The following is a 24,632-nucleotide window of genomic DNA, read 5'->3' as shown; positions in this document are numbered from 1 at the left end:
TTATTTTTTATATTTCAAAACTATTTAGAAGATGTCACCTCAAGTTGTAAGAAAAAATTGTCAAAATTTAGTTGTCAAAATATCATTGTCCATTTGTCTTAGGATACTTTGGATATGATAATTGACTCTAAAAATATTTATCTCAAAAGATATGAGCCCAGAACATGTCTCATACTACTTATAAGTCAAGGTAAAGGATAATTTAAATATCCTTTCCTTCCTTATCTTTTGAAACATGTTGTGGAACCTCAAGTCTCAAAGTGAATAATACCTCAAACCTGATAATTTTGAAACAATAACTATTTACATATTCAACATTAAGAACATGTACTTAGAGTCTAATTATCCTTACCTACATCATTCCGTTAAAAGTTACTTCTACACTATGAAAATTTGTGTAAAACCTTATCTCCCATGGCTACTTTTCTTCCCATCTTTTGTGATTCACATGGGGGAAGCAGAGATGAAACCAAATTTATCCGAGAGTTTGGTTCGTGCTAATGGTGAAACAACTTCAACTTGGTGAAGAAACTGCACATCATGAACCAATGGATTTTCTGTTCTGCGTGGAGGAGAGCCAGAATAACAACATGGCAAGCATCCATTGCATAGGAATTCCCTTGCATCTGGATTCTGCATTAACAACATTCACTAACCACCATCATAACGCTGTATATGTGATCTAATTTTTCACACCAATCACTTATTTTTCCATTGATTTTAGAAAATCCAAACCTTTTCGGAGATCATATCGAGAACTTCGCTTCCATTATTGATATTTGAATGACTGGTGAGAAGAATAACAGATCAAAAGAAAAACAAAACGAAGGAAAAATCAGCATCAAATTATTCATGCCATATGTGTCAATCTACATGTAGAGAAAGAGAGAATAATATGTTGTAAAGAAAACATTAAATAACGTGTTGTTGGTATTCTTTTTATCATGAAAGTGAATCAAACCTGTGTTTATTACACTTAATTGGCTTGAGGAATTCAGGTATGGAAGGTGAGACCTTTCTGGGCTTTGGACAAAGGGGTTGTGATTCAACCCTTTTTCTTTGTGTGCCTAAATCAGCAAGGTTGCTTTTCACTGGTTGATGATGATGATGCATGTTCTTACCTAAGTGATGAAGAACAATGGAAGTTAGAAGTGAAAGAAAAGAGCAAATCATGACCTGTGACTCGCTATTCAACCTATTTATCCTCTTGTTGAATTGGTTATAGTGAGAGTATCAGTTACATCGAAAGTATAGCCACACATTTCAGAGAGAAAGTTCCATGTCACAAATAAGAGACGAGTGGAGCCATAATAGAATGAATTCAGATTCAAAACATGCTCAAGTATGAAGAAATTTGCACTTGTTTGGTTCTTAGTGAATATAGCATCATTCTTTGACTATGACATTTATTTGCAACATCATACTTAAAACCATTCATTTTCTCTCATAAATTACTAAAATGCATATATATATATATGAGAAAACTGTAAACTCTTGAATTGTACTAAAATAAATACAATATATATATATATATATATATATATATATATATATATATATATATATATATATTGTATTTATTTTAGTACAATTCAAGAGTTTACAGTTTTCTCATATAGGGTAGACATGTATCACTTAGCATGTTTATGCATTTAATGTAACTAGTTATATTTTCATTATAACTATTTTTTTATTTCATTAATAAATGTCTAGTTTGTATAGAAATAATTAGTGGCTTAAACAAAAGTTAACAATCAAAACATTTAAATGCAACCTTCCTTTTTCAATCACAAATTAAATTATTAAACGCGTTTTAATTAGTATTTGGCATGTGTCGTACAAAATAAATTTTAGTTTCGTATAACTATAGTTTATGATAAATAAATATTTTTTAGTCTATGAATTATATTTTTAATTTATAGTAAATAGTTTATATTATTATACAAATTTTTTTAACTTAATGATAATTTCTTAAAAATTATTAGTTTAGAATAAATATGAGACATAGAGCTTGAAAGAGAAAACAGTTAAAAAATATGTTTATAAATAGAGATAAAAGAAATATTAGAAACAAATTTTTAGGATAATGGTTGGGTATTTGAAAGTGTGGAGCAGGTCATTGTCTGTATCGAATCGTGTATTTTTATTTGTAATGCAGGAGGTTAAGATTGCTTTAGGCTTATAATAGTCCTTAAATTTATTTTAACTAAACAATAAATACATCTTTAACTTAATTAATACAATTTATTAACATTTACAACTAAATAAAAAGTAATATGACATTAAAACTAACAAATGCATTTAAAAAATCTTGGATATTATGGAAGGAAAATTATATTATGACTCTCATTATGATTCTTATTTTTTTGATTTTCATTTTTTATTTTTTGATCTGACTTAGTATGAGTAATTGATATTTTTATAGTAAAAGACCGTAGTATATTAATTAGACCTATACTAAACCACATCAAAGATTAAGGATTAAAGGATGAAAATACAAAAAATAAGAGTCAAAATATCATTGTTCATTATCAAATAATCAATGTGTAGAAGAATAGAAGAATGTCCCTTAATAAAAAGGAAAGTAACTCATAAAAATGTCCCCGTTTAATAATTAAGATTCATACTTATAATACAATATTGAATTCAAATTTACGAAATGCAGAACTCATTTACAATGAATTTGTAATTTCATTTTAACTTGACTTAAATAAAAGGGAAAAGTAAAAATTCATATTAAGCTTTAATAACCTTTGTATTTTATTAGAATTAAATTGAAATATTTAATTATATGTAATATGAAGTTCAGTGGAGTTGTTGTATAAAGTTAAGTAAAAAAAAAACGAAAAGTTGCCATACACATTGTTAAATTACTATAGTTGAATTTAAAAAGTTTAATTATGATTTCAATCTTATAAATTTTAGAACTTTCAATTTTTTCTCTATTAAATTTTTGTGGTAAATTCATAAAATTTCAAATTTTTTTAATTGAGTACCTACTGGTATATTTTTTTTCTATTATCAATCTGACGTGACAATTTACATTATCACTCTGCTTAAATATCATTGCATAATGTATCATTGTAAACTAGAAGATTTTTTAAGGATTTGTTGTTGTATTTACCTAACATTATAAATTTATAAAATATAAACCTAAAATTTTTTGAAATATAAATTATAAATTTATAAGATTATAAAAATTGTAAAAATATAAATTTATAAAATAATAAAATCATAAATTTTGAAAATCATAAAATTATAAATTTTGAAAATCATAAAATTATATATTTTATATTTTATATTTCATAATTTTATAATTTTATAATTTATATATTTTTAATTTTTTAATTTTGTATTTTATAAATTTATAATTTTTATTAGCTTTAAGAATAATTTTAGGTAAATACAACGGTAAATCCTTGAGAGAGATCCTCAACATTATGGTAGGTTGCAATGATGTATTATGTGACGATTTTTAATCGGAGTAGAAGATAACTATCACAGTCACATGGGTAACAAAAAGATCTCTAATTGCAGGGCCTCAAGTGAAAAGTTTAGAATTTTATAGGACTTGATAGACCACAACAATTTAATAGGGACACAACTAAAAGTTACCAAATTTATTATGCATCCAAAACATAATTAAGCCTTGAATTTAATTTTGAAATGATTTTTCCCTTTATAATTTAGAATTATACCATATTTATTCTAAAGGGTAAAATAGTAATAAAATACCTTTATTTATTAAAAGAAAAATTTTAATTTATTATACCCATCACACCATACACAAACTTTTATCTCAAATATACTTAAATTACACAATATATCCCTTGATCTAAACAATAATACAATCATTTCTCTGACTCTTCAAATCAACTCCCTAATCCAAATACATCATAATGTAGTGTTTGGATTCGAAAGAGTATAGTTAATGTGAAAAGAAAAGTGAATCATAATATTGTGTTTGGATTCGAAAGGGTACCGTTGATGTGTGAAAAGAAAAGTGAATGTCAACATTGTTTAGATAAACTAATTTAGAGTGCTAATTTAGAGTGATTTGTAAGCGTTGATTTGTGAATAACCCTTCTAAAAAATCACATGAAAAATACGAAGAAATGAAGAGAAACTCAGACACAAAAATAGTCATTTAACCCTTTAGTTGTGAACCATGAAATCTATAAATAAATTTTCGAATGAAAGTTAAAAATTAAAAAGAAAGTCCATAATAAATTTTGAAAATAAACCGAATTGATTCACTCCCCTCACAAAATCAACTATCAACTATTATTTACACCAAATCGATTTAATTATATAAATAGAAAAATGAATCGATTCGATAAATATAAATATAAATATGTGACCTGGGTAAAAAAATATAACTATTTATAGATATATTGTTATAGACAATAATAATATATGAAAAAAAAATAATAGTAACTTTTGTCAATACTAATTTAAACACAGTTAAACTGCTAAACTTTGATTATTTTTTATGCGAACATTCAATTACCAATCGGTTTTGAAAACTTGGATAGTTCTCTATTGTGCTCATAGAAAATATTGGACGAATTAGGAAAAAATGATACACAAAAAACCCGTTAATTCAATATAAAAAAGAACGTAACAGTAAACAATGTGAATGAGTCTGTTATCTAAATTATACCAAGCTATTAAAAATACTTCATAAAAAATGAGGCATTATTTGGCTTTCGCTTTCATTTTGTTAGCAAGTAGGCGTTGGTAATGGGACCAGAACCACTTGCCCTAACCAACATGACATTCCCATAAAATTTCCTATTATTTTGGAGACCTACTTTCTAAAAATGGTATCATATCACAAACTCAAATTTGCAGAAACTAGAAAGCTACTAACTTCACAAAAAAAATATGGTACATTCCAGATATTAACATCCAGGCCAAGCTTTGGAATTAGGCAAGAAGTGGTAGGAGAAGAATGAAGAGTGATCAATGAGTGTTACAACAAATTATGAACAGCAGTTACCAGAAACCTCTTCCCATTTCTTCCTATCCATGCGTGCCCTTTGTCCCCATCCCTCACCACTATTTTTTTTTTTTTTCTAAGTTACGTACCGGTTTGGGAAGAGAGACATCTTTATATGACATGAAGCAATGCATATCAAAGTCCGAGTTACCTTTGGGAGGTATCCCAATCAAACCTGGGCTGTGAATATACCTCATAATCAATGGGCCTACTATCAACAACGTGGTCAACTGTTTGAATGCCCTCCAAAAGTGTTGGTTGTATACTATCATTACTTGAAGGCAGTAATTTATACATGACTAATAACCCAAGAGTGAAGATAGCTTGCAACTTTGTGGAGTCCCCTCGAGCTGAGAAGAATAGGAGCATGGCAAGTAGGAATAGATCAACACAGAAACGCATGATGCATATTACAGTATCCATTAATCTACCATCATTGCCGGCAGGGAAGCCACGAACTCGATAGACAAACAGAAAATTGTACTTGTCAACCACATATCTATACCCAAAATATACAGCACCAACAGGGACCACAAGGGGATTAAATGAGCAATATACCAGAGTCAGGGCAAAAATTGTCAAATTAAAGGCATAATACTGTGCAAAATCAAATGTCTGTTTGGGAGCAGGTGAGCTTCCAGTAATTGGATAAACAAAAAGATCTTGTCCCTCAACATTATCCCCATTGGCAATGTCATAAGCATTGTCGTGCATTAGTGGTCTCTGAAGACTACTATCTATGTCCTGATGTTCTAACGGGTATTCTTCACTTTGTTCTGGCACCAATTGAAGCATGTCATTCTTCCGAAACTTCTGAAGGTTTCTTTTAATCCAAGGAATGGGTGCCAACAGATCATAAGAAATCCCCAAGAAAGTGCTTGTAATCAGAAATGCAAGCGAGGAAAGGCATGACTTGGACAGAAAAGATGCACTCATATACTGCTCGATCCTCTTGCAGTCTTCTCCATCCAAATAGCAACGACCCATCTTCAAGATGGTACTCTCTAACGACGATTCCACCAAACCCCTCAAGAGAATGAGATTCACAAGGAAGAAGCAAACCATCTTCAACAGTGCAGCCCTTTGTTCCCCAGACACTGTCAAATGCCGTTCAAACTTCGAGAGATACGAAAGAGCAGAAGGGATCACTATGTACATGCTAACAAATATGATCACGTTGGGTAAAAACTGAAATATAATACTTGCTAGCCAGCTAGAGCTTTGCACCCAAGCCAACCACAGCTGCGCATTATCCATAGCTTCAGCATTGATAATCCTCCCAGCACTCTTAGCAGCAGTGATCACCGCTAGGGGTGAGCTGAAGAACAAAAGCATTAACAACAAACAGGTGTTCACAAACACCCGCCGCAACTTCAGCGACATCCTCGGCGTCCCCATGTTCTTCCAGTAAATGTCAGTGGCCAAGGGTGCCCTCTCAACCTTCCACTGGTTCCGCCGCAACCGCAATTCCATAACAGAAAAGAACTTTCCAATTCTCCTCCTCTTCTCATTCTGAAAATCCTGAACAGCCTTATTAGCAGTATACACATCCCTGAACATAACAAACGCAACACCAGCACCAGGAGCACGCCCTTCTTTATAATCAGCCAACTCACTCTCCAACTCAGCCCTCAGCTCCTGCAACTTTCTCAACCTCTCCTCATCACTATAACCAAACCTCCCCATAAAATCAACACAAAAACCCTTCAACCATTTCCAACAACAAACCATCGAACCCCACAATCCGGTTTCGGAAACACCACCGTCACGCTCATCGTCCGGCAAAAGCCGAGAGTCCATCCTGGCCACCAGCCACGAAATCTCATCCCTCACACGCAACAATTCATTGGCTAAATCATCTAAAGCACACAAGTCCATTGGGGCAATAACCTTATAAACCTTCCCCGGATACCTATACTGAAAATACTCGTGCAACACTACCCTGTCAGCGGCTATAATTTTCGGCAAACCCTGAACCATAATAGTGAATATTGCAGTGGAATTCGAGGTAGGATCACTCAAATTACCGTATCCGTCCCTGAACCTCGTAATCCTCAACCGCTCCTCGGTGGCCGAAATCCCGAAGTGAACCAAAAACACCACGACAACGGCGAAAAGGAAGTGAATCCAGAGAAGAGAGGAGCCCTTCTCTATGTTCGTGATCGTGGTTCTGGAGAAGCCGTCGTCGATGACGGCGGTGCCAGCGGAGAGGTTGAGCGGGAGGAGGACGGTGACAGCGAGCACAGCGAGAGAGAGGAGGAGGGCGCAGCTGCCGCCCTCGATGAGAAGGAACTGCGCGGCGTCAGCGCCGCAGTGGCGGGCGATTTCGCGGCCGGTGGCGTGCCAGACGGCGAGGAGCTTGGAGGCGAGGGCGGCGGGCCCCGGTATGCGGCGGTGGTCGCTGCGTAGCTTGACGAAGAGGAAGATCAGGAGGCAGCACGCGGAGCCGATCGCTGAGATGTTTAGGAGGTAGTCGATGTTGCCGTACCAGGTGCCGAAAGGGTCGCCGTCATCGCCGGAGGATGACGGCGGCAGAGGGAGGGGGTCTCCTCCCATCGGAAATCAGAGTTCGAGGAATCTAAATTCGGTAGGGTTTTGCTGGGAAATGAGTATAATTGAGAATGGATTATCTTGGTGTTGCGCTTAAGGAAGGGATCGAATGGAGAGTGCTTAAAGCTTTGGGTTTGGTCAGGGTTAGGGTTCAGAGGAAAATTGACGGGAAACAAGAGAAGGAAACGGGAAGAAGATGGCCACGCATGAAACTTTCCGTTTTCTTCACTATTTTTACTTTATGATCTTCTGTTTTTGTTGTTTATAATGTTAGATCCACCTTACAAGAGGATACGCAATTTTTTATTATTGGTTAAATCATCATATTTTCTTTTATCTTTTAGAACTGATTTGTGTTAGTTTTATTTTATCTTTTTTAAAAAGTTTAATTTAATTTTGAAATATTCTCATCACACGTATGAAATTTTTTCTCTACATTTTTTTATATAACATTGACTTATTTATTATTAAAATTTATTATATGTTTTCTTTATTAATATGTATATTTGTTTTATAAAAATCCATGTTTATGAAAGACAATAAGAATTCATATACACATTTAAAGATACTTTACTTAACAAAAAAGTTAATTACGTCACTACGCTTCATAACCTAATTCCTGATTCCCAGGAATCACATTTACTAGATGAATATGAAAAGATAATAGGTACTTTTTTCTTTTTCTCACTAAAAATCTCTTCACTCAAAGATCACTTTATAATATAATAGATCCTAAATGAATATGAAAATATTCTCTGGTTCTAATTTATTTTAAATTCAAATTAAAAAATCTTTTTGACGGTCACGAAAGAAAATTTTGTATATTAAATATTTCACATGTAATTATAATATTTTATTATTAGCATCTCTTATACAACTCTCTATATATATATATATATGATATGTATAAAAGTTATCAAAGAAATAAATACAAAAAATATTCTACGGCTTAGTTTTTCTAGATCACATTTATTAATATTTTGATGAGACATATGTCTTTATTCCAACAACAGAACCGTCCCACACTTTCATCTAGTTTATAACATTTTCTACTATTATTTAATGTATTTAATAATTAACAAACTTTTTATTGTAATTTATAACATTTATTGACACGTCATTTAAAATATATTTTTAAAACGTCAGCTTCTATTTTTTTTTTTGTTATTTTGTGTTATAAAATTTGTTAATTTTCTCCTTGATTTTTTTAAAATAAAGTAAGCAATGTATTTATTTGATTTCTTTTCTTTCACCAATTCCATTTTCTTATATTATACTATTTAATCTAATTATCATATTATTTATTAATTAAGTGATATATGATAATTGGTGAAGAAATAAATATTGATTGTTTGTAGCAGTGAGATTTGAATATGGTGTATTTGCAAAGGTAAAAGTCAGCATAAACTTAATGATGTGATTAATTAGTTTTTGGTGATGATGGGTAATTAAACTGGCTTAAAGAAAAAGCAGAAGTAAATGAAAAAAATGGGGAGAAATTGACGGGTGTGTAATATTCACAAAATTCAGGGAGAGTTAGTTGGTGTGGATTACCCTTTTTCTTCGGTGTGTGTCGAGAAAGAGCAGAGTAGATAATAGAAGAAAGAAAGAAAAGGAAAGTGTTTTGAGTTTGAGGTCACTCATCATCCTTCACTCACTCCCACCACCGATCACTCATCATTAAGCCCTTTTCCCCTTTCAATTATCCCAACCTTTCTCCTTTCTCTATCCTCTATTCTACATCATCACCACCCCAAACCAGAAAACGCGTCAACTCACCACAAAACCCTATCACCACACACTTCGCTTTCTTCGATCTGTAGATCTATCGTTCTTGCATCACATAACCGTTCCTCTCTTCGCTCTGTAACCTAGTACTGCTCTTTCCGACAACTCTATGCTCTTCTTTTATTTTTTTATTTCTTTATTCACTTCTTTCTTCTTTATTGCTCACTTATGTTTCTTGTATTTGTGTTTCCAGGGGTTCCTGTGAAATTCAGCGGTTGAATTTCTCGGATTTTGATGTTTGGGTTTGAAATTCAGTGGTAGCCATAGCATAGATATATTATTATTGTTGTTGTTATTTGTTATTTTTAATATTATTTATATAACATAGGTGAGGCAGGGTTTGTGGGGGGTGGGATTGGAGCATCCGTTTGTGGATGTGAAGGAATTGGAGGTTGTTTTGGGGTGAAATGAGGGATGCTATCAAGGTTGATGGACTTTCTGACTGCCTGCTGGCGGCGAAGATCCTCCGACGGCAAGGGTTCCGAGGTTACGGGGCGGAAGGACGGGCTGCTGTGGTACAAGGATGCCGGGCAGCACTTGTTTGGTGAATACTCAATGGCTGTTGTTCAGGCCAACAACTTGCTTGAGGATCAGAGCCAGATTGAGTCTGGTCCTCTTAGCTTGCTTGAGACTGGCCCTTATGGTACCTTTGTTGGTGTGTATGATGGCCACGGTGGACCTGAGACATCGCGCTTCGTTTGTGATCATCTTTTCCAACATCTTAAACGTAATGGTTTTTAGTTTTTATGCTCACTCTCCATTTTTTAGTCAGATTCACAGGTGCTCAACGCCGTTGAATGTGTATCTCATCAGATTGTTGGATATAGCAGATAGAATGTAGTTAAAGTGGTGATGTTGATGGCCCCATAAATTGATGTGATACATTTTCAATAGCATGAAGCAAGAATATTGTCTTGCTCTCGGAGCATCTATGAATTTCTGTTTGGACAAAACTTAGATAAAATGTTCTGTTGGTGGTGTTCTTGTTTTTCTCCAAATAGAATTAGAGGTTCACCTTGATAATATGCGTAATAAAAGTTTGCACTAAAAGGATTATGCAAATTTCGGAGGTGAAAATCTAATTTTAATTGGAGAACAGTAAAAGTGTGTATAAGTTTTGTCCTTTCAGTTCAAGTCATTACTCAATGTTGCTTGTGAACATTTGTGTTGACCTGTGCATATTTTTTAAGGATTTGCGTCCGAGCAGAAGTCCATGTCAGTGGAGGTTATTCGGAAGGCATACCAAGCCACCGAAGAAGGTTTTTTGTCAGTGGTTACCAAACAGTGGCCTATGAATCCCCAAATTGCTGCGGTGGGATCTTGTTGTTTGGTTGGTGTGATTTGTGGTGGTATCCTCTACATTGCTAACCTTGGTGATTCCCGTGCTGTGCTTGGGCGGGTTGTCAGAGCGACTGGGGAAGTTTTGGCCATCCAGCTTTCGTCTGAGCATAATGTGGGCATAGAATCTGTGAGACAGGAGATGCATTCTTTGCATCCTGATGACTCAAAAATTGTGGTTCTAAAGCACAACGTATGGCGGGTGAAGGGTCTCATACAGGTAAGTTTCACATGTGAATCTTGGTGATTAGTTTATTTTTATTTTTATTTTTATTTTATAAAACAAGGCAATTAAAAATTTAATTGCCTGCGGTCTATTAAAAAACTGATGTGACTTATTAATAATTGCCTGCAGTTTATTTAATTGCCTGCGGTTTATTTCCCAAATTCTTCCATCCTTTTGTTTTTTAAATGAAAATTTAATTTATTGTCTGCGGTCTATTAAAAAACTGATGTGACTTATTAATAATACATTGCATTTTTCCTGTACCTTTTTAGATATGCATATCTAAATTGTGTCATCTGTGATTATGATGACTCTTTGTAAGTTTTTGGATTATGCAATATGTAGACTGACTCTTCACAGTTGGTCCTATTGCATAGGCTTTGCTGTCCTGTGTACGAGTTATGGTCTCATTTTTTAATAACATTTTAAGTCATTTTTCTTTGTTTTTTTAAAATGCATTTTTAATTTACAGATGAGATTGAAAAGTTGATTTACCTAAAGGCAATACCCTAAATCATGTAATAACTGGAAAAATAGATTTTAATCTTTGGGTATAAGCATATCCTTTCATTAGTTAAATTATTTTTATTGAGGTATAAGCACTAATAATATATTTTCCTCTATGCGAATGAATCTATTTTTACTAGATTAGTTAGGATATTAAATTATTTATAAATTAAAGGTACGAGTAGTTTTTTTTTTTTCCTTTTTTGCTAGGACTTAAAAATGTTCTTGAAATTTTAACCAATTAAATGAGAGGTTGAAGTAATATGCTTTGTTTTAATCATAGTTTATATGGTAGCCATGTGCAGCCCATTCACTGGTATGAAGAATTGTCATAGTATTACAGTAGCTAAGAAATGAAAGCATCACCTATGATCTTCTTTTGGTAGAAATATTGCCTGTACACTTATATGTGTGTGTGTCTATATATATATATATATATATATATATAGTATGTTACAATATATATTGTGTTACTGAGTTTTGTTATATTAGTATGTTCTTGGCAGGGCTTGTGCTACACGAACACTTCACTTAGGCTAGTAATATAATTAGGGATTGTTGATTCTCCCCGACCCCCTAATAAATTAATGCTACAAAACTTTAAAAAATCATCAAAATTTTGATAGAATTCTGCCAGTTTAAAAAAAAAAATCAATTTTATGGTTGTTGGATAAGATAAAGCAGGAGGGACCACTAACCTATCATGTCATATGAATATCAATTGGATATATACTTTTTTGTCTCTTCTTTTATATCAAACGAACCCCCTGTAATTTCAACTTGGTGTTAGAGTTCTATCATCCTCCTTGACCTGATATCATCACTATTCTGCTGCTGCCTGCTGTGTAGCTAGATTTGAAACAAGATTTCAACCCTTTTTTCAAATTCTTGCAAACGTTTTCGTTAAAAAATAAGCATTGTCTATATTAAGATCTAGTAGCCTTCAACAGCTCTCCTATAACAGCTCTCCTATCTAATATGTAATTACGCAATGAATGAATTTTCAATTCTATTGGTTGCAGTAATTTTAAGATGAGATGGGATAAAAGTAAGAATATACACTAGTTCACACTAATTTTCAATGTTCACAAAAAGAAACAATGACATCCAAATCTCTTGAGCTCTACGAGATGAGTTGATAACCCTCTTTGTAGAAGCTTGCTACGAGAACCTTGAGACACCCTATCTTGATAATTACAAAACCTTCAAAGATAAAAGCAAAAATTTAAGGTCAACTTCTGCTGATTTCTTGAATTTGTAACTGATAAGATTTAGCTACACGAGTTGGTGTTGATGACTTATTTATCTTGAGATGAAAGACTCCACAACACAATGATTACTAACTTGTTGATTCTGTAAACAAAAAAATTATCTCTCAAGTTTTGTCCTGAGTATCCTTGAAAAAAATTGTCTTGAAGTGAAGTCATGTCCTAAAAGGTAAATAAGATTATTTCAAATATTAATCAATTACTTTTCTGATTTAATCGATTATTAATCATTAAATTATTTCTCTCCTATTCTAGGTTTTTAACAAGGACAATTTAATGAATTGATATTAAGTTTAATCGATTGAAACAAAATAAGATACTTGATTTAATATCTTAAAACTCAATTTAATTATTTAAACGAATCTTCTTAGCTTTTCGAAATGATAAAGAACAGATTAACATACTAAGACACAAAATGTGCTTGGTTCTGTTTAGGTGTTAAGAAGCTGTGATCACACTTCCAATTAATATTTCTATCATGGGCAATTTATGACTAAACAAGATTGATCATCAAACCAACTCGTACTACAACAAATAGAAAACTAAACTAAGCCCAGGAATTTATCCTCATTGCATGTGTTGATCCATCAAATACTTGTCCACAAGTCTTGAATCAACACAAGTCTGACCTAGGAACACATTGGAAATATCCGTGAACAGAATAATCTCATTGCATAAAGTTGTGGAGAATGTAGTTATTGCTAAAATTCTAGAATCATACTGCAGTGCAATAAACAAAAATATAGCAAGTGAACGTTTCAAAAATACTTTTTATTTTTTTCTGTAGAAAAAAAACTATCAACCTTCGAAATCTCTACAATAAATAAGCAGACGAAAGGCTGCCTATTTTAGGGAATTCCGTGCAGTGTACAAACAGCTTACACCAAAGCTGCCCACCTGATCATGCAATTAAAATGCTACTTGTTTTCCTTTTCCTTTATAAAATTAAGCTACTTGATCTTGTAAGAGATTTCTGGAAAATGTGTTTGCGTATTTTCTTCTTATAATGAGAAGAGCTAGACCAAACATTACCATATACTTATCATGTGTAATACAACTTAGTTATGAAATTTTTATGTTGCAGATTTCTAGATCCATTGGCGATGTATACCTAAAAAAGGCTGAATTCAACAAGGAACCACTGTATGCCAAGTTTCGTGTACGGGATGGTTTTAAGAGGCCAATTTTGAGCTCCGACCCATCAATTTCTGTTCATGAACTTCAATCGCATGATCAATTTCTCATATTTGCTTCTGATGGTCTTTGGGAACACCTTAGCAATCAAGATGCCGTTGATATAGTTCAAAACAACCCACACAATGTAAGATAAATGTACAATATGGTCGTTTCTATTTTGTTTTATGTTTTCATTCCTTAGTTACTGTGATTTTGTCCAGTCATAACTTACATGCCCCTAATTATTTCATTAAGTTTCAAATAGTTGATTCATGTACTCTGTTGGAGCATTTAGTGCTTGATTTTCTTACCATGGTTTCCATGCACTATTATGTCATCGCTGTTTTCATTTAGATTACGATCATGCCAACTTGCTCTCATGTAAATGCTACTGCTTGCAGTCTTGGATTTTAAAATCGATAGGATGCATTTTGTATATGAACAAAAGCTGCGACTTAAATTACTTACAATGCACAATTTTGAATGAAAGAGGATATCTTAAGAGATTCAAACACTTGATAGTAGAACCAAAGATTGAAAGATAGATGCTGGCATTACCTGGTTTATGTTTTGCAGGGAATTGCTCGAAGGCTCATCAAAGTTGCTTTGCAGGAAGCAGCTAAAAAGAGAGAAATGAGGTACTCTGATTTGAAAAAAATTGATCGTGGTGTCCGCAGGCATTTCCACGATGACATCACAGTTGTAGTTGTATTTCTTGACTCCAATCTTGTCAGCAGAGCCAGCTCAGTAAGAGGTCCTCCTTTATCGGTGAGAGGAGGTGGTGTTCCCCTTCCTTCTAGAACTTTGGCTCCCTGTGCTGCACCGATGGAAACTTAGTTCAGGTTGATGAAGCTGGCTGTATGATCTGTTATGCTTGTATGTAGTGTTGTATCCTTAGCAGACATTGAGCTCTGGTAACCACCAGATTGTATATCCAATTTAACAGAGATTGAAAAAACTTTCGCTCATTTAGTACAATGTAACAAGTGACTTGGGGTATGTAGCTTGCGTGAGTAAAGCATCATGGAAGTAGAGTACCAAAGCCAAAGGTAACCTTCAATATTTGATCATTAAGAGGCAATCATGTTGCATCTCATATTTTTCTCATCCAATGGGGAGTGATTTCTGTAAGTTGTTCGTGCACTCCTTTGAATGCATAGTTAGTTTATCGCACTCAATGGGAAAACTAAATAAGTATCCAAAGTTCATATTGCTTGTTATCCTTATTTCTTTTGGGTTATGTCTGATACAAAAAGGATGGTGAATATGGATTTTGGATCTAGTTCTAGGTACGGAAGTGATGACTATGCTATCTTTGCAATTTTATATTCAAGTATCAAATGTTTCTGTAACATTATGTTTGTGTATCTTTTATTTTTCATAATTTATAATGTTTTCTTATTGTGATTTTCTATTATCGAATTTGATAATTGCATTAATCTTGACTTGAATTTAAGGTGAAGAATGCGTTGTATGATACGACTTAAGAGAAGTAAAAGAATATCTGGATAGAAAAATAAATTGGGCTCTTGTCGCAATCGTAAGTAAAGAGCTCCTAATAAGTGGTTAAGTATTCACAATTTAAGTTTTAAATAATAGTTAAATTACTTTGTAAAAAAAAACATAACAATCAAATATTAAGTATTAAAAGGACATATATTTTAAAGAGTTAATGTAAAAAAAAAAATAAATAAAAGTATTAAAAATAAAAGATTTATGGTTGTAATGTTTTAAGTTACGGAGAGCCTCAAAGTATCTATACATAGCTAACATATTTCAAAATTTTCTATAATGCGCTGAATAAATAGTTTATAATATTTTTACAGATGAAAAATATTGCAAAATTTTTAGAAACACATAATGTTATTATAGAAAAGTTAAAATATCTGAACTTCTACAAACGTCTAAAGTTGCAAAATTAGAAGTTGTCTGTCTCTTTAATTTCTTGTAGTTTTTAACATTTATTTTATTTATTAAAATTTTCTGGTAAGGTAGCAGTGAGAGAGAAAAAGAACTATCAAATATATACATGTAAAAAGAGAGTTACTTCCAGACCTCTGAACTGGATCCACGGATACATATAGACGTACGTTGACAACGAGATTTGAATGAACATCTCTGTGTTTACCAATTGGACCAATGATGAGACAATATAGGAAAAGAGTGATGAGTTTTTGTCATTCTGTTGAAGAAATCTCAGTCTTTCCAAATTGTTATGAATACAAAACCTGGTACCATTACATTCTATTCATGTCAATACTAATACTATTATTTTCTAGGCACCTTAAGTTAGTGCTCTTAAAGGAGAAACTATCCATATCAACATGGAATTTCTGAAATCCAACACCATCAATACTAACAAAGCTCTGTGAATAATCATTTGATTCAACTGATCCCCGAGTCTCAGACTTGGGAGATTGCTGGGATAAGCCAATTGGTGTAAAGAATCCCTTTGAAAACTGTTTGTTGCTGTTGAAGCTATCAGCTGAGCTGAGGGCTCGCTCAAGTTCTTGACACACCTGAGTCATTGTTGGGCGATGTTTTGGTTCTTCAACCACACATCTTAAACCAAGTTGCCCCATCTTCAGCATAACTTCCATATTGCAGGGTTCACTCTGACATAGTAGATTTGCATCTATGATTTCTTCAACACTTCCCTTTTCTATGCTTGGCCTTGCCTGCATCATGATGTACCAATCTGTTGTAATGAGTAATGAACTATGATGATACAATAATAACAAAACTTTGCATTGGAAGATTAAGGGCATTATGCATTGCTTGCTTACCCAGTCAATGATATGTTGATTGCTTTGTTTTTCAGTGGAATCCACCACAGGTCTAGCTGAAACAAGTTGCAAAAGTATGACACCAAAGCTATAAACATCACTGAATTTGGTCAAATGAAAGCTTGAACAATAGGCAGGGTCAAGGTACCCTGGTGTCCCTTTAATCTGGCTGCTCACATGTGACTGATCACCAGTTGGACCTGATTTTACTAACCCAAAATCCGAAACCTTAGCCTCAAAACCTTCCCCTAATAGGATGTTACTTGGTTTTATGTCACGGTGGATTATGCTTGGTTTCACACCTTCATGCAAATAAGCTATGCCTGTAAAAGGTACCAACAAAGCAATTCTTAGTTAATTCAAGGATTTCTTGTTAAATCAACTGGGGACTATTATTTATTTAAAGGATAAACCTCTTGCTGCTCCTATTGCTATTTTCACTCTTCGCCTCCAAGTTAAGCTCATTCTGCTTCCTACATAAAGCTAATATTCTTAGCCATGCATTTGTGGTTTCCGAATAAACAGTAGAAGCTTTTAATCAAATTTGGTCTATGTTTTAATTCTATCTGTCTTCTGTACTTCTGATACGATGTTCAAGTTAAGAAACACGTTAGAACTGAAAGAAAATCCTTGACTATTGTGTTGTTTAAGAAGGATAAACAGAAAACTTACCCATGATGTACTCAAGCAGTGAACCGTTTGGAACATATTCATAGACCAGTATTTTGGCTCCATCTTGTTCTGACCAAGACATGATTGTTAGAAACATAGAGGTGACTAGAGAAAATACAAGACATTTTATCGTATTTGACACTTATGTTACATGATTTAATGCAGTATGGACAGTAAAGTAACCCAAAGTCCTTAATGACTTTTCAATTTAAAGACTAAATGACAGTATAAGAATAATGCTCCTTAACTTTCACCCCTTCATCTTGTATTCTAACTATTATTCTAACAATAATTAGGCCAAGTTAGCAAAAAATTGTGTGGGAATAACTCCCTCACAACACTGAGTACTGTCAAGGAATATAAACTACCAAAGCAATGTGCTTTTACCATAAATATCATCACGATGTTAAGAACATCAACTTTTACTACACAATCAAGAGGGAATTTTTGTCAGTCATAGTCACCTGGTTCTTCACAATATCCAACCAGACCAATAAGATTCCTGTGCCTAACTGCTGAAAGGAGCCTAACTTCTGCCATGAACAAAGAAATACTAGTCAAGAATAATAAATTGAATTTTCTTTTCTGGGGGAGTCATGGTTTTGAATTGCAGTTGTGGTTGCAGTTATCAAAATTGCAGATACATGATGTTGCATTATGATTGGAGACCAAAAAGGAGCAATATATTTGCGACCACGGTTGCAACTTCAAAACCATGATGAGAGTTTTGATGAGAATTGACATGAGTTAAACAGGCAGAATTATCTTGAATGAGGCTAACCATTTCTGAATTCATCCACACTCGTGAATGATTCAAAATGAGCTCTCTTAATGGCTAGTGTTCCTTCTAACTCAAAGGTTCCTTTGTAGACATTTCCAAATGCACCAGAACCCAGCAAGCAATCTTGGCTAAAATTTGCTGTTGCTTTCTCTAGTTCCTTAAAATCAAAACACCTCAATGATATTGCATCATGTTCAAGGCTTTTATGTTCCCGTCCTGCAGCAACAATGTAAAAGCCTTCAAACACTTGGATTTGTTCACTACTTAAATTACTTGGATTTGTTAGTTTGTTCACTCACCTTTCAAAGTCTTACGTTGCTTAAGAAATGGAATGACCTTTTTCCTGAAGAGCCAGTAGAGTAAGGCCACTACCATTGCTGAGAAAATGCCTGCGATAAACTCCAGCGACATCTTACGAACAAATCTACTCCTGTTTCCCAAAGGTGGTTGTGAGAAAATTTCAGGTGGTGAAGTCTCTAGCAAACAGAGGTAAACATCAAAACTTGCAACCTTAATATTTATGTCTTTTGCTAGCTTCTAGTGGGACCCATCATGTAACATGTTACATAGGATATTGTTACATGTTCTTGTTTATTAAAGGGCACTCTCAATTCAGCTTACTTGGTCATATCTTGGGACGGCATATAAGCCAAGACATTTATCCATTGTACAATAATGAAGAACATATCATAAAACATATCCATTTTCAGCACTTCCGAACAGAGAGCAGAACAAATAAGCTATTATTTGCTACAAAAATGAGTGTAGCAGCTTGTTATTTTTTTAATAAGAAGCAACGTGGGATCATAAATACAATAGTATTGTAGTACTATTCAAGAATTAATATTGTGTTCTTTTGCATACTTTCATAGTTGAATAGAGTTGCCGGACAGACTTCAACGTAAGTGTCCCATGTTTTAAGGAGTGACCAGGTAAAGTTTGTTTGATAGCAATTTGCTAACGTCCTTTAGTGTTTGGTTTGGCCCGCATATTTCGCTCATTTGTTAGCTTAATTATTGCGATGGCGTGATCGATGTTATTATCATACTTTTGTTTTTGTGTTTTTGCAGTAACTGATCTTGTTTAAATTCTTTATTGAGTGATTACAAACCTACTACTATGATTAAGTATAAATGTATAAATAAGATTTGGCCTAATGAATTTGGGGAAAACCCCTGCCAGGAATAAAAATATTATAAACGCACCAAAAAAACCAATAATGTCTACATAGTATTGGTTTGTCCTTAATTAAAACATCCATGGATCTTGTATATTGGCCCCGTTTACTCTTTTTTGGATTAACTCTTTTTTCTATCCCATCTTCCAGAATTTGATTCCATTCCAGCCGGGTTAACCTTCCATAGATGGATTGATTTAGCCTCAATTAATTTGAGTCTAACTATATTCGTTATATACTTTGAATTTTGAAGGAGAAGCATATATATATATATATATACATATATATATATATATATATATATATATATATATATATATATATATATATATATATATATATATCCGACCGGCTAACACTAAGTACAGGTACTATTACTATTTAGATTTTAGATTTTCAACTTGATCAAAATATTTATATTTATATTTAAATCTTAATCTATATTTGTATCTGAATATAAAAAAAATCCAAACTAATTTTTTTTAAAAAGTAGATTTGGATCAAAATATGATCCAATTATTTGTATTAAAATAAATACAGATTGGTTAAAAATTCAATTTATCATCATACCTACGTATGTCCTTCCATGTCTCATCTTTTCCAGTTTGACTCATGTCTCTTGTTTGCACCCTTTTGAGATTGAAGAGATGTGAATGTAATTAATTCATAAAATATTTATAAGATATTTAAAGTAGGTCATTATAGATATAGTTATATTAAAGAAGAGATGTGAATGTAATTAATTCATAAAATATTTATAAGATATTTAAAGTAGTGTCATTATAGATATAGTTATATTAAAATAGAGTTGGGTAATCCGGTGTGACCTAACTCACTTAATGAGTCAACCCAATCCGGCTCACTTTTTAGCGAGCCAAAAAAATTTAAATTCGGTCCGGCCCACCATGGGTTGGCGAATTAAACAAGGTTGATTCATTGGTTCACTTAATTAAAATAATATAATTCTTTTTGAGTCAAAACTAAATTATAATTCTAATTAAAATCTAAATAAACTTTAATACAATCTAAATTCAAACCAAAATAAAAAAAAAAACCAAATTATTTATGTGTTGGCTAAAAAAAAACCTAACATGACCTAAATGTAAAGTCCAACTTAATAAAAAACACTAATGTGACTCTTATATTTGCGGGTTGGTGAGCCAATCCAGCTCACCTGGGTTACTTAATAAAAAATACTAGTATGATCCTTTTATCTGCGGGTTAAGCCAACTCGGCTCACCACGGGTTCAATTCGGTTGAACCGGATTCTAGATGAATCGAATCAAAAATTAATCTATATTGAAATTTGTAAACAAATTTCAACCCAACCCGATCCAAACTCGTGGTGAGCCGGGTTGGCTCGCTGGTTCCAACCCGCTATATATTAAAATATGTGAATATGTAGATAAAATTCTCACTTTAGTCACCTTAACTATGTCATCTTACATGTCAAATTTTATAAGAATGAAGATAAATTAGATTTAAATTCGTTTTCTAATATTTAGAGTTTTAGATAATACCTTAAACAAGATTATCTAATCAATATGAATTTCAACATCCTTTTACCTCAACTTGTTCCTCATTTAATCACCTTAACTACATGTTCTCCATAGCCTGATAACATTTAAGAAATTAAGAAACACACTGGTTGATCCGCACGTTGGGTGGTTTGTACTTACGGTATGAACACATGGAATAATAAAATAGCATAGGAAACAGAATGAGCATAAAAACAAAAACATGGAGGTTTTTAAGATTCCTTGATATATAATTTATCAGATATACAGAAGCTAGAAGGAAGAGGTACACGAAAGTTTAGCTTGCCATTATATTGTACGGTTTGTTAAGGCCAGATCTTATCTTCTTCACAGTATTAGTATCAGTGTTGAAAGCCTTGGCAAGGATTACATCATGAATTCCTGTACTGAAAATAGAATGGGGTATTGAAACTGTTCCTGCATTTGCACTTCCAAAAGCTGATATAGCAGTGGCCGAAACTGATTGTGGATTATACTGATAATGTATCAACCCTTTCGGAAATACGAAGATATCACCGGGCTGAAGGATTTGTGTGTAAAGTGTGCGTGCAGTGTCAACAAAACCTACTTGCAGAGAAGCACTTAGAAGGAACAGAAGCTCCGCTGCACGGGGGTGGATATGAGGAGGGTTGATGGTACCTGCAGGGTACTGAAATAGTGCATATGATATGCTTTCTCCTTCAAGAGCAGGAAATTCAAGCAGGGTAGCTTTTGTGGCCTTGAAAGACTGAGGAATTTGATGAAGATAATGATGTGAAAGAAAATCAAGCTTATGCAGTTTAGCCTCATGTTTGTGTTTAGCAGAGAAAGAAAGTTAATGATTTTGGTTTTGTAGGGTCCTTTTCCTGATTTCTAATCACTATTATTTTGGTTGTTGAGTTGTGCTTAGGTGTCTTAAAATCCACTGGGTCATGATGCTTTCTTGTGTGCAAGCCTCACCAAAAAGCAATGCTTTTCTGAGCTGGAACCAACTTCGGACTGAAGATTTTTGAGGCAAGTGTTTTTAGTATAGTGATATCTTTTAAAGGGTCAATTTCTTCATTAAATTTGTGAGAGAAAACGCTGCAACATCTATGTGTAATCAATCTAATGTATTTAGCTCGCAAAATATTAGAAGTTTTTTTTTTCTTCTTTAGAAAAGTGTTACTTGTTAATATTTTATTATTAGAGAAAATTTTATTATCGTAAAGAATTGAATCTAGAGTCTCTTTCACCCTTTCTTTTAAATCTTTTAAATCGACTTTATAATTTTTAAATATTAGTAAAAAGTCACAATTTTTGTTGTTATTCTTTTCAATTTTTATCACTAAATCAACTAATATTGTAAAGCTGACCTAACACAAAGTTGAGAGAAAACGTGCAATAACAATTGATTGGAGTATCAAAGCCAAAGGCAAAATGAATATTTGATCATTTGCATCTCATTTTCCTCTCATCCAATGAGGAGATGCTTAAATATAAAATTCTTACAAATTCATTGATGCATATACATCCCAAATATCCTTACAAATTCTTGTCTTAGAATATAAATTTCACATTAAATAGAAATAAGAAAAAATTAAATATATAAAGAAAAATTTATAAACTCATTATCTAAAGTTGTTTATTATTAAGACATACTTGAAAGTTTAAAATTTTAAGAAAATATTTAAACCTTTTTAAAGAATGAAAATTAATAAAATTAAATTAATCTCACATATTCCTATTTGTATAACATTACATAGCATATTTAAATATTTAAACATGCATAATTAAATGTCTAATGATTACCGATATTGTGACACCACTAAGAGTTACAGTAAAGACGAGTTTGTTTTGAAAGACAGGAATACAGAACATACCAATAATAAGATAAATTATTGACTGATATAGAGGAGCTTTTTATGTTAGGTCCTATTCTTTTGAGAGGATCTACTGTTCAAGAGGATTGGAGAGGAAGGCATGAAGGGTGATCACCTTGTTCTTTTATGGGTGATGCAAGGGAATAGCAGGGATGGAATAGAGGGATGACTAAAAAATTTCATCCCTCTACTTTTCAAGAGATTAGAAGGTAATGGATACAAAATTACCATTTTTATCCTCGTCATTTTTTTACACGTGTTTAAATTAATTTTACAATTTATTTTAGTCATGTTTAATATATCAAAAACTATTTGTATGTTTAATTTTGTAATTTGTCCATAAATTTATCTTTTAATCTTAAATTATTTTGTTAATAAATTTTCCAATAAAATTTTGTTTTCAATTATTTGTTAATCATTTAATGAAATAGTAAAAATAATTTTTATTTATTCTAGTCTTTCAATTTTGATATGTTTTTTTTTCTACGCGCCAAGTGAAAATATTATTTACTTTAAAATTTTTAGATTACTTAATTTATTAATATTTATCAATTTTAATTTTTTTAACAAATAAATATATGTAATTTTAGTTTTAATTTATTAGTAAAAATAAATATAATTTTATTATTAATAAACATCTAAAAAAAGTTAAAAATATATAAACAATATATAATTCTATAAAATTTGAAAGAAAAGAAAAAAAATATATTAAAAAATGTTACCTATATATATATATATATATATTAATATTAACAAACATAACCAAATTAAAAAATATGTTCATATCAAATAAACAAAAAAATTTATATTTCAAAGACTTAAAAACAAAAAATATATATAACATAAATAAATTGTTTTTCATGTAAACATTAAATTGATAAATGTCAAATTTAATTTCATACCAAATAAATTTGATTATTCACTTTTTTATAAATATATTTTTATTATTTCACATAATTAATATAAATTAAATAAATTATTCTAAATGATTTATATAGCATTTTATATTACTTTTAACATTAGGGATATTTTGGTAATCTCATTTTTTTATCTATTTAATATTTTTTAATATGTCACATCACTCAATTCAATCACAAACTTTCACGAATCTAACTTTCTAATTTATGTAACATCCCATTTAATAGTTTTCCACACTATCAAGCAAAATATTATATCGTGATCAAACAGTGCAGATAGTCAGGATAACAGTCATATATACACAATATATGAACCTAGTACAGTCCTCCGAGCTGTTACTTCTACATATATATATATATATATATATATATATATATATATATATATATATATATATATATATATACATACATACAAAGTAATAGAAGGTGAAAAGGGTGCTAAACTACACCATTCCAAAACATACAACCAAAACTTAATTACAGCGGACACTCCCTGCCATGCTCCACTCCTACTCAGGAGGGGTATCTCCACCTGGTTTCTGCCCTGCTCCCACCAAACACAGGTGATCATAGCAAAAGGACAAAAAAATACAAAAGCAGACAACACAAACAAGAAGGGTAAGCCAACTGAAAGAAGCAACATAAATACACTTCGCAATTAGAGAATTCATTCATAGCATATAATACAATCATAGTTTTATCGACTCAATATCCGGATTGTGTAAGGGACGTTGGAGCTCTTGGTGGCTTGCACCTGTAACGGTTCCCAGACTCTGCAGAGTCTGGACACATGGAGTATTCACCCGACCGTTCCCAGGGTAAGTCCCCTCCACGTCTAAGACTTGATCAAGTCCGACGACGAGGACCTCCTGCTACTCCTCACGACATAATCCATTCTACTCTATCTGAGCTTGAATGATTATTGGAGTTTCTGGATACCAACCATTTTAGATTCCTCACATCCTTACACATACTACCATTCCACTTGGATTTCCCTTGAAATTCCATTTTAACCTCATCTTCTCATAACTTATATTCATCCAATTGAATCATACAATACAT

General features: G+C 32.5%; 4 protein-coding genes across 4 annotated transcripts; 1 reads left to right on the top strand and 3 right to left on the bottom strand.

The window, feature by feature from the left end:
- Window positions 1-4,668: 4,668 nt before the first annotated feature.
- Window positions 4,669-7,808, bottom strand: LOC114177989 (CSC1-like protein At4g35870). Its single transcript, XM_028063633.1, has one exon. It carries the CDS (start codon window positions 7,556-7,558, stop codon window positions 5,150-5,152), a length of 2,409 nt encoding a protein of 802 aa, XP_027919434.1. The 5' UTR covers window positions 7,559-7,808; the 3' UTR covers window positions 4,669-5,149.
- Window positions 7,809-9,072: 1,264 nt separating this feature from the next.
- On the top strand, window positions 9,073-15,207 carry LOC114176618 (probable protein phosphatase 2C 46). The gene is made up of 5 exons (XM_028061713.1): window positions 9,073-9,425; window positions 9,532-10,067; window positions 10,531-10,898; window positions 13,764-14,000; window positions 14,432-15,207. The coding sequence occupies exons 2-5, from the start codon at window positions 9,755-9,757 to the stop codon at window positions 14,690-14,692; spliced, it is 1,179 nt and encodes a 392-aa protein (XP_027917514.1). The 5' UTR covers window positions 9,073-9,425; window positions 9,532-9,754; the 3' UTR covers window positions 14,693-15,207.
- Window positions 15,208-16,028: 821 nt separating this feature from the next.
- On the bottom strand, window positions 16,029-18,566 carry LOC114176617 (probable serine/threonine-protein kinase PBL25). Its single transcript, XM_028061712.1, has 7 exons — window positions 18,394-18,566; window positions 18,095-18,310; window positions 17,778-17,846; window positions 17,314-17,382; window positions 17,055-17,114; window positions 16,642-16,964; window positions 16,029-16,533 (listed from the first exon to the last, which is right to left on the bottom strand). The coding sequence occupies exons 1-7, from the start codon at window positions 18,503-18,505 to the stop codon at window positions 16,093-16,095; spliced, it is 1,290 nt and encodes a 429-aa protein (XP_027917513.1). The 5' UTR covers window positions 18,506-18,566; the 3' UTR covers window positions 16,029-16,092.
- Window positions 18,567-20,992: 2,426 nt separating this feature from the next.
- On the bottom strand, window positions 20,993-21,620 carry LOC114175457 (germin-like protein 9-3; the record flags this gene model as incomplete). The annotated part of the gene is made up of 1 exon (XM_028060215.1): window positions 20,993-21,620. A coding segment is annotated over one exon (534 nt), but the record flags the coding sequence as incomplete, so codon positions are not given.
- Between the last annotated feature and the right edge of the window lie 3,012 nt (window positions 21,621-24,632).

The sequence above is a fragment of the Vigna unguiculata genome, chromosome 3 (assembly GCF_004118075.2).
Source record: "Vigna unguiculata cultivar IT97K-499-35 chromosome 3, ASM411807v1, whole genome shotgun sequence".
Taxonomy (NCBI): domain Eukaryota; kingdom Viridiplantae; phylum Streptophyta; class Magnoliopsida; order Fabales; family Fabaceae; genus Vigna; species Vigna unguiculata.
Note: the sequence above shows the minus strand (reverse complement) of the source record. Positions and strands in the feature narration are given on the sequence as shown.